Below are 10,966 nucleotides of genomic sequence, written 5' to 3'. Positions count from 1 at the left end.
TAAAAAATTGAATGCCGTTTAATATACGTTCAAGTAGCTAATGGTGATTAGTTGCACCTAAGGTTACAATTGGTTAGTGTATGTAAAATTAATCATAGCTAAAATTATGTAGTGAAAATATCACAAAAGACTAAATATTAAAGAAAATATTATATCTTTTTCATGCCTCAAATATTGTCCTACAACAACAATATAAAGAACGTAATTTCAAGAGGTATTTGAGACTAATTTTATATCTTCTTGTGGCTGAATCAAATAATGAGTTTTTGATGAAAAATCATTAATCACATCCTATATGTTTTAAACCATTCCCTGAAGTTAACAAAACATTTATCCAAAAGACAAGAAAGAACCAGGAGTATAGATATAAAAATAAAAAATAAAAAAAGAGAAGAGGTAATCCTTCAAAAGACAACCCATTATACCAGAAGTGAAGATATAAAAAAAACCAAACAAGAAAAGGATAAGAATTTGTATAAACCTGAAGATAAGTGTCATAGTTGTGGTATGCATGGTCATTAGTCTTGCACTTGTCGAATGCCAAAAAATCTTACAAATTTATATTAAGTCTTTATGAAACAAAATGCAGTTGAGACTTATTTTATTCATAAATATTATTTTGAAGGTCATAATGCTTATCTTGATGTTTCTGATTTCTTTGAAAACCCGGATAAAACAGATAACATACTTAGTGGTGGAATCTTTGGGGATAATTAATATTTTTATTTGTATTAAGATATTTATCTTATTGTATTTTCAATAAACAATGTCAATTTAATTTCAGTTAAATAATAAACTTTAATTGTATCTTAAATAAGGAATGACTTTTCATGATGAAGATTTATGTCTGGCAGACAATACAACAATGCACATAATTCTCAAGGAAAAGAAATACTTTGAATATTTGACATTAACCAAAGCTAATGTCACTATAATATCGAATCCAACAGGTATGATTTAAGGCTTTGAAAGATTTAATATTTTGTTACCAAATAACACACATAATATTTTTTTTTCTTCATCTATATTCATCCAAGTCCAGAAGAAATTTACTCAATTTTTAAGATATATGTGCTAATGGTTATCATATTGAAACTATAGATGAAGAGAAAAAAAAAGAATATCTTTATATTATTTCACGTATTTTAGGTCAGAAGGTTGTACTTGAAAAATTACATGTTTTCTCTCTAGAATTTATTACACGATCATGAAATCTATTGAAACAAATATTGTGAAACACGAGTATTTTTCCTACCCAAAAATATTTATGCTCTGGCATGATCGACTTGGACATCCAAGATCAATAATGATGCGATAAATTATTAAAAATTCACATGAGCATCCTTTAAAGAACCTGAATATTCTTTTACCATATGAGAATCCATACACTACATGTTCTCAAGGTAAATTAATTACCAAATCATATCCATTAAAGGTTGTTATAGAATCACAATCTTTTCTTGAAAGAATTCAATGAGATATATATAGACCTATTCATCCACCATACAAACCTTTTAGATATGTTATGGTATTAATTGATGCATAAAATAAATGGTCACATGTTTGTTTACTTTTTAGTCAAAATGTTTCATTTGCTAGATTAATAGCATATATTATCAAATTACGGATACAATTTTCTAATTATCAAATCAAGAAAATTCGATTGGATAATGCTGACGAGTTTACTTTTTAAGCATCACACTTTTTTTGGAATTGATGTTGATTATCTTGTTACTCAAGTACATACTCAAAATGGTCTAACATAATCATTTATAAGGCTTCTTTAATTAATTGCTAGACCATTACTTATGAGATCAAAATTGCTTATATTTGTTTGGGAACATGCTATATTACATGCTACATTATTGGTTAGAATTAAACCAAGTGATTACTATAAATAGTATTCTTTACAACTTGTTTTTGTTATACTACCAAATATATTTCTTCTATAAACTTTTAATTATGCAGTATATATGTCTGCAACAAACAAAAAACTAAAATGGGTCTATAATATAGAATATGAATTTATGTTGGTTTTGATTCTCCATCTATTATTAGATTCTTTAAACCTTTAACTAGTGATTTTTTAAGGCACATTTTAAAGACTGCCATTTTGATGAGAATATTTTCTTACAATTAGAAAAAGAAAAGCTAATGTCTGAAGCACGAAAATAAATTACTTGAAATAACCTAAAGTTATCTCATTTTGATCCAAGGACAAATCAATATGAATTTGAAGTTTAAAAGATAATTCATTTATAAAAAATTACAAATCAATTACTAGATATTTTCACCAACAGTGAAAAGGTAGTTAAATATTATGTCAAAATCATCTTCTAATATTGATCCTATTGAAGATAGATCTCTTATAGAGATTCAACTACCTGAAAATAATGAGATCTCCATAAACTATGTTTATAAAGAAGAGATTTTGATTCGAAATAAAATTGTCATAAATAACATATTTGCATTTAAGGTTGCTTTTGGCATCAGTAGAAGTAATGATAAAATTAAACCACAAACTATCAAAGAATGTCAACATAGAAATGATTGGTCAATGTAGAAAGAAGTAATTTAAACTCACTTGCAAAACATGAAGTATTTGGACATGTAGTTCATACACCTAAATGTGTTATGGTTGTTGAATATAAATGGGTTTTCGTTAGAAAATGAAATAAGAAGAACAATGGAATTGTTCGATACAAGGCACGACTTGTTGCACAAGAATTTTTACAAAGACCTAGCATTGATTGTGAGGACACTTATTCTCTAGTTATGGATGCAATCACTTTCAAATTTTTAATTGGTTTAGTAGTCTCAAAAACTCTACATATATGTTTAATGGATGTAGTTACAACATATCTATATGGATCATTAGATAAAGAAATCCATATGAAAATTGTTGAAGGATTCAAAATGCTTGAAGCCTTTATGATAAACATAAAAGTGTTGATTCTATTAATCTACAAATATCTTTATATGGGTTAAAGCAATCTAGTTGAATGTGGTATAATTATCTTAATGAATACCTCTTAAAAAAAGGGTTTGAGAATAATGAGATTTACCCATGCATTTTTATTAAGAAAATCACATTCAGATTTTTTTATTATTGCAATACATGTTGATGATTTAAATCTTGTTGGTACTCTTGAAAAGCTCAGAAAAACTGAAAACATATTTGAAAGATGAATTTGAAATGAAAGATCTCGAAAAGATAATTTTGTCTTGATTTACATATTGAATATCTTTCAAATAAAAAATTTATCCATTAATCGATGTATACAAAAAAGATCTTAAAACACTTTTACTTGGACAATGTTCATCCTTTGAGTATATTTATGATTGTTCGATCATTTGATGTGAAAAGAATAAATAAATTATTGGTTCAAAAATATCATATCTTAATGCCATCGGAGCACTCATGTCTCTTGCAAATTATACAAGACCAAATTTAGCTTTTGCAGTTAATTATTGGCAAGATATAGTTCAATTCCCACAAAAAAAACACTAGAATAGGGTCAAACAAATACTTTAATATCTCTGCGGAATAACTAAAATGTGGTTATTTTATAGTGGATCACATTCATAATTAATTAGATATGCAAATATAGATTATCTCTATAATCTCCACAAAGAACAAGTTCTCTGTTTATATATAGAAGCACTACAATTTCTTGGAAATCTGTCAAATAAATATTTGTGGCTATTTCATCAAATTATTCAGAAATTATTGCAATACATAAAGCAAGTCAAGAATATATATGGCTAAGGTCAATTATACAACATATAATATATAAAAAAAAGGATTGTCAATCATTGAAGATAGTCCAATAATATTGTTTGAAGATAATATTGTCTATATTACTTAACTTAGAGGAGACTACAATAAAGTGGACACAACAAAGCATATTTCACTAAAGTTCTTTTATAATCACTACCTTTAACACAAGGAAAAAATTGATATCAAGCAAATTAGGTCAAATGATAATTTATAAATTTATTTACAAAGTTTTTACTAGTCTTAACTTTCAAGAAGTTTATCCATCATATTGAAATGCATTATCATAAAGATTTATTATAAGACATATACTTTTTAAGGTGAAGTCAATGCAATTTATATTTTTTTTCCTTTGCTTAGGTTTTTTTCGATTGAGTTTTACCATACAAGTTTTAATGAGTTAATTTGGTAATTTTATAAATCTTGAAGTATTTAAATATATATCTCGAAATATCTATATAAAACCTTCTATTAATTAGATCTTGTAGTATTTATATAAAATTTTTTATTAAATTCTGAAGCATTCAGAAATAACACAAAAAATGTTATACTTTTTTTTCTTTGTTGAAGTTTTTTTTCATTGGATTTTTCTTTTTAAGATTTTAATAAGATATATTTTTAATAAGGGAAAATGTTATAAAATCTATACTTATATATATTAAATTCCTACTATATAATTTTTTAGACTCTATGACTCTTGAATTTAGTTCTTTAGTTTTCATGACACCTAGTTTTCTAGCCTCCTTTAATGTTTTTATTTTTTTCTACTATAAATAGATTATTTGTCTTATATTTTAAGTATTTATATATATATATATATATTAAATTTTTTTCTGAATATACATATTTTTACTTATTTTTTATAACTCTTGTAACTTAATGCTTAACCTGACAACCTTTTTTCTTCTCTTTTCTTTAATCATAGTTTAAGACCAAACTCTTCTGCTTTGAGTCTCTTAATTATATATGTACGTATTATTTTTTGAAATTACTATTTGGCAAATAAACTGAACTTCTAATATTTTCATTATTATTTTCTTTCTCCAAAGTAAAAAAAAAAAAAAAATAGAAAAGAAAACAGAAAAAAACTCCATTCTCTTCTCTTTCTTGCAAACATTCTCTACGGTTTCAATTTCTTTGTTCAAAAATTATCCTAGCTCGTGCTTTCCGTGCTAGGTTTTCTTCGATTTCTCTCTCAGGTATTGCAATTTAACTTCAGTTTCTCATTTTGATTACGCTGGATTTTGATATTTTAAGGTCAAAATCAATCACTATTGTTCAAAACCCTAGTGTTTTTTGGATGTTAAAAATTGGGGAAAATATTAAAGGTGGAACATTTCGTTAATCTTAGGGGGTTTTGTATGTGGGATTTTAGTGATCGATTGATTTGACTTCTCTAATTAGGTGGGTTCAGTGCTCTTAGCTTAAAATCCGGTAATTTGGATCTTAAGAAATTGAAAAGGATGAAATTTGAATTTCTAATCTGTTTTATTTTGCTGCATTTTCAATGGGTGTCTGTTATTGTAGTTTCTTAGCTTAGATGCATGCTTTAGTTTGCTTAATTTGATTTATTATTAGTATTCTTTTTCTTAGTGAAATCACTGTTCTATAGTTTCTGGAGATGGAGTTTCTAGTCCATTAGAGTTTGCTTGTAAAATTTTAAACTTGGAAAATAGCTTGATGCTACTAATTCTAAAGAAATTTCAACTTATCCGAATATTAATTATGTGGTGAATCCAAGTTCTTGTTTGTGGGTTCAATGAAAACATGCTATGTTTTGGGTTGGAAAACATAAGATTAAAAAAGATCTGAGTGATTGTATTTCCCTAAATTTTAAAGTTGAGGAGTTTTGGATTGAATGGTCATCTTATTGATTTATCTGCTAATTAATTTTTGATGATGAGTTCTTGTTCAATTTCACAACTAGGGTTACATCATTCACTGAGGTGGAGGTCAAAGAGAGAGCATAGAACTTTGAAGTGTATGGGTGTTTATTCTTCTTTTTAAGGCCCTTAGTATAGAGATGGAGGCACGGGTCTCCTTGGACTCTGAGCAACAGCTTCTTCAAAATGGTTCAATTCAGGATGGAGATTCTGGTGTAACATCATCTACTCCGGATTGTGTTGAGACACGGCAGCCTGGTATGTTATTTTGCTTTTAATAGCTGTATTTGGTTTTACTAATTTAGGTGCTGCTGAAATATACTGCCAGGGTGGTAGTTTTATCTGTTTTGATCTTATGCTGAATGCAGAGAAAAGACCAACACGGCAATGGGCTGCTTGGACACGTCAAGAAGAGGAAAGTTTTTTCACTGCATTACGACAAGTTGGCAAGGCATGTAATTGCTGGAATGTGATTTGGATTAAAAGTTTTTCAATTCTGTTTCACTTCTTAACTATTGTGAGCTTTCATTGCAGAACTTTGAGAAAATTACTCACCATGTTCAAAGTAAAAACAAGGATCAGGTAACTTGCAATGAGATTTAGCTCCAGATGCTTTGTCCAGTTGAGTTGATGTATTCTTCATATTCCTTATCACCCACCTTTTTTTTCCAGGTCAGGCACTATTACTATCGTCTTGTGAGGCGCATGAACAAATTGCTGGGCCCAGGATTGTGCCTAGATGCAAAAAACTCTAAAGATACAAATGCTGCAATGCTCCGATGGTAATATTTTTATGTACTCTTTGAATTGCTTTTCTTTTTATTATATGTATTATAAATTAGGGGAGTGATATGTAAAAATTAATCAGAAAAGGAAGCTTGTGATACCATCAACAGATACATGTCATATTTTTTTTTTTCATCTGGCTCAGTCTCGGATTGTTTTGTTTTCCTGATTCATATTTTGACCTTTTATACAGGTGGTCTTTATTGGAAAAGTATAGTTGCAAAGCCTCAAAGCTTCACCTAAAACCACGAAGGTTTAAGATATTTATAGAAGCTCTGGTTGGTGAAGATTGTCTATATTTGCAAAAGTGTTTATGTTTCTTGACCATAAACTTATTGATCTACTGGATGTGCTTAACTGATTGGTATATGTTTTCCTTGTAGGAGAACCAACTCTTGAAAGATCAAAGGAAGAATGTAAGGAAAAGGTCTTCACAGGGGGAAAATGGTTCTCCAACAACTCCTAGCATTATCACTAATCAGAATAGAGCAGCGGTGCATGATACTCGTACTGTTAAACTTGTTATTGTTGATAGTCAAAACATCCAAAAATTAGGTGGAAAGGGATCATTGAAGCGCAATGTTAATATGGGGGTTGTCCGTAACAACAATAAAGGAGACTCAACTGCAATGAAACCTGCAAGGCAAAGGCGAAAACCAGGTGATTATTTGTTTGAGCTTTTCCTCAGTTTTTGAGACAAGTTTAAAATTTACTTTCCCACATTTATCTTGCATCCTTTTATGTCATTCTTGAATTTACTTTAATGTTCATTTTGGAATGATCCTTGAAGTATCTGTGCAAAAATTGGACAGCTTACAATTATCATTTTTGAACTATAAATGCGATATTCTTTTGGGGTGTGTTTGAAAGAATCAATGATCATAAAAAACAGCTACTTTCTGCAGAAATGCTGAAGAATATTATTGCCCCTAAAATCTTACTTCCAATACCCAAATCAAATGGGGTTATGACTGGGTGATGGCCTTTATGTTGTAACCATTATTCCTTGCTAAAAGCTATGTGTCTCTGGTTTCTTGATTTTACTATCACCTGGTTTACTCAGATGAAGGGATGAATTTCTTTCACTTTGTTTGGTCTGAAATCATGATTTTTTTGCACCGATCTCTTTGTTAATTGATTGTCATTGGGTCTAGTCTCATCAGCTGCATATAAAAAATGGGAAAAGGCTGCAATTGCTGGAGTTTCTTTGGTAGCCGATGCTGCTGAGCATTTGGAACGGACAGCCACTGATAAAGAGGATGAACATGACCAAGGTATGGTTGGTGGGGCTGATCCTCACCAATTCCTATTCCAAAAATTTGACTTGAAGTGCCAATAAGTGATTGTTCTTTGATTTCCAGGGAAAAAGGGTCTTGATCCTGTCGAAAAACTTCTTCCGCATTTTCATCCTTCGCTTCGTTGTGTTGAGAGTAATGCACTCACTAATATGAAGCTTAAGCTTCAATTGTTCCCAATTGATGATGGTACTCGAAGAGCCCTAGAAATGGTGAGTACAAAGATGGATTATGTTGATAATTTTGAGGTAGAAGTTCAAGTTGTCGAGCAGTCTTCTGAATATAAAGGATGTAAATGCATTTTCATCTGGTTGCAGGATAAGCATAATCCACACCTGGAGCTCACTCTTAGCACTCGAAAAAAGATATCATCAGTACTGGAACATTTAAACCGGAAATGGGGTGATTCTACTGTAGCATCTGGAGAACTAATGCTTTTCCCTTACGGTGTTAATAGAGAGAACCTGGTGGGTTATCAAAGATGGACACAGGACTCACTTGTCAGTGCAGCCGATGTATACTTTTCAATTGGCAGTCCTCCAGTGTTTCGCTTGAGGTTTCTTCTAATTCTCTTTTGAACTTAAATCCAAATCCATATCTGGAATCTACTTTAACTGACTTGTGCATTTTCAACAAAGGTATGGCTGGTTTTCCAATGTCAACTTCGCTTCTGTAACATTGCAAGCACCTTCAACATATAGTTGCCTTCCAGTTGGAGGAAATGAGAAGGAGCAGACTATGGATTCTGTATCCACAGCTGAGCCCTCTACCAGTGATCAGTTTGAGAAACCTGAGAATCCCTGTAGGGATTGCCCAACTTCAGAGAACAATAATCATGCTTCTATACTTCATTCTGCAGGAGTGACCAATGAGAATAATGAGTTCGTTGCCACAGGACCCAGAAATAATCTGGTGAAGTCCTTTGATCCTGCAGCAAACATATCCTTGCATAGAAAGGAGACTGATGATAGGACTAACACGCAACAATTGGAAGATGTGGTAATTGCAACTTGTGATTTTAATCCAATTCAATGTTGTGATTTTAATCCAATTCAATGTTATCTAAGTTCATGTAACTTTATACCACTTCTTTCTTCTGCTATATATCATACTTACTGATGCAGCATTCATGTCACGTCCATAAATTGAGGTTTGACTATCTAAGTTTTAATATAACTTGTGCATTGGTAAATATATGCATCACCTATTATTGACTTTTGAAATGTTTCAGCCAGGATGAATGTGCATATTTTCTAATCCATTTGTTAACTTGTGCTTTGATCTTAATATACATAGGATGGCTTGAGATTGAGCAATGTAAATCCGCTGTCTGCTGGGGAGTGGGCTGATAGCCTTACCAATGTTGGCATTGGAGATCTACTATCAGAATTACCTCATGTAGCAAATCATAACTGCATCGAACCACTTATAGTTCAAAGCAATCAATGCCTTCAGGAGATCCCATTCAGCTGTGATTCATTTGATGCAGCAATTGCTGCACATATCTCAAGACATCAAGGCAAAATGGGATTTCATTCCACAGTCACATCCCATACATCTTCTATCTGGGATGGTGAAGAGACATGTGATGCTTTTGCTTTTCAAAAGAATCATTCTTTACGTAAGGAAGTTACTACTTCATCTGCTGTTGCTTCTCCACGGGTCAGCAAACAGATAGACAGAACAAGCTCTATTGCATCCAGTGCCTTTCTTGAGGTATTCTTTTACACTTGTATTTTGTGCAAGTGATTCCATTATCAAGTAGAAGGGAGGGCTGATTAAGGGTAATGTATTCACACTTGTATTGCAGGAGTTGCCTGTTATTGAAGGGCCTAATGATTATCCTACTGGTGGAGACCCTATGGACGAATGCTCATCTGATTCACAAGTTGTGTCCAATCAAGTAAGGGATTTCAATGGGCTAACAGATATCTATTGGGTATGTTCTTTTTTCATCAATGATTTCTTTCCTGTTGTTTTATGCTCTATAGCTCCTTAAAGTTGACCGGGTTAACATTCTGGTGCCAAAGGATGTATAGCCCCATGGAAAATCTAGTCAGTTTTATAGCAGATGTGATTCATGCTATCCGCAATACAACCTGACTCCTTTCTGTTTCTTTTTTCCTTTTTTTCTTTCCTTCCTTTTCTTTTGGCTTTGCAGCCAGACTCGTTAGGGCTATTAGATCTGGATATACCATCCTCCAAATATCATACTGAAGATTTGATTTTAAGTGATAGCCTTGGTGGTTTGAACCATCTGATAGCCAGCAGCTTGGATGCATTTCAAAATTGCTCCTTTTTCGGGCTAAACAAGAAAGATTCGATTTCAACAGTTGAGGCTCGAGAAACTACCTCATTTTCAGATTTTAAAATCAGCGGGGGGGTTTGAATTTCACCAAAGTGGCTCTCAAGCGATGCCACCCTTAGAGAAAACGTGAACTTTACTAGGTTATAACAACTAATTGTTTATGTTCGGCTGACTTCGCGAGGAGTGTGAGCTGAGGAAGCAGTGCAAGCCAAGAAAATTCTGTCTGTTCCCTGATCAGTCAAGCCTCCTGCATTTGTACAAATATAGGCATGGAATACCTTTTCCTTTTCTCTTTCCTGACTTGTTTTCTTACTATTTTTGTAAATTGTTTTCCAGAAGTGTTGTAACTGAACGATCTTGGTACCTTAAATGATCGATCTCTCTTTATCACTCCACATCTTTAATGTACTCTCTTTCGGGTTTTCTTGGAGGCACATGTTAACATCTGATGTACTTATTTCGTCAAAATGACGTGGAAAACCCTCCTGTGTATGTATCCATCCGGCAAATTCAATTTTTACTAATTTTTAAATTTATTGTAAATTGATGAGATTTTTACTTTATATTTGTAAACTTTTTGTCGATTTAGCCCATTGGATTAGATTATAGTGAGTTAAAAGATGATTAATAATTGATTAGTTTAGGTCTAATCATGTGGCACTTGGGTTAAGAGAGAGTAGCTTATAAGAAAAGAATGATAAAGGGAAAGAAGGGAATTTCTCATGCATGGGATCCTCTTAGAAAGGGGTTTCATTTTGTCTAAAACCAAGGAATGCTGTCTTAAGAGCTCCCAAATCAATTTGGGAATTAAGGATAGAATTGTTCAAAAAGACTAATTGATGGATTTTTTAAAATTAAGTTAGCCACTCAAGATTTATGCGTCAACAGGCTTAAAGATAAATCACGCACCGGAGAT

General features: G+C 31.7%; 1 protein-coding gene across 2 annotated transcripts; it reads left to right on the top strand.

Moving 5' to 3' along the window:
• The first annotated feature begins 4,760 nt into the window (after positions 1-4,760).
• LOC118045924 (TSL-kinase interacting protein 1) lies at positions 4,761-10,492 on the top strand. 2 transcript variants are annotated; one of them, XM_035054676.2, is made up of 14 exons: positions 4,761-4,977; positions 5,706-5,919; positions 6,030-6,112; positions 6,196-6,243; positions 6,334-6,443; positions 6,641-6,725; positions 6,831-7,107; positions 7,611-7,721; positions 7,809-7,954; positions 8,060-8,298; positions 8,381-8,741; positions 9,039-9,458; positions 9,553-9,681; positions 9,904-10,492. In XM_035054676.2, exons 2-14 carry the CDS (start codon positions 5,802-5,804, stop codon positions 10,129-10,131), a joined length of 2,355 nt encoding a protein of 784 aa, XP_034910567.1. In that variant the 5' UTR covers positions 4,761-4,977; positions 5,706-5,801; the 3' UTR covers positions 10,132-10,492. The 2 variants fall into 2 exon arrangements, with proteins under 2 accessions (XP_034910567.1, XP_034910566.1); XM_035054675.2 differs by having other exon boundaries at positions 4,763-4,977; positions 7,602-7,721.
• Positions 10,493-10,966: the final 474 nt, after the last annotated feature.

This window comes from Populus alba, chromosome 16, assembly GCF_005239225.2.
Source record: "Populus alba chromosome 16, ASM523922v2, whole genome shotgun sequence".
NCBI lineage: Eukaryota > Viridiplantae > Streptophyta > Magnoliopsida > Malpighiales > Salicaceae > Populus > Populus alba.
Note: the sequence above shows the minus strand (reverse complement) of the source record. Positions and strands in the feature narration are given on the sequence as shown.

Bases quoted from the DNA above. Each gene is read 5' to 3' on its own strand.
- LOC118045924 (XM_035054675.2), top strand. From the start codon at position 5,802: ATGGAGGCACGGGTCTCCTTGGACTCTGAGCAACAGCTTCTTCAAAAT. The intron at 6,113-6,195 runs GCATGTAATTGC...CTTTCATTGCAG, and splicing joins CATTACGACAAGTTGGCAAG to AACTTTGAGAAAATTACTCA. The intron at 9,682-9,903 runs GTATGTTCTTTT...TTGGCTTTGCAG, and splicing joins GGCTAACAGATATCTATTGG to CCAGACTCGTTAGGGCTATT.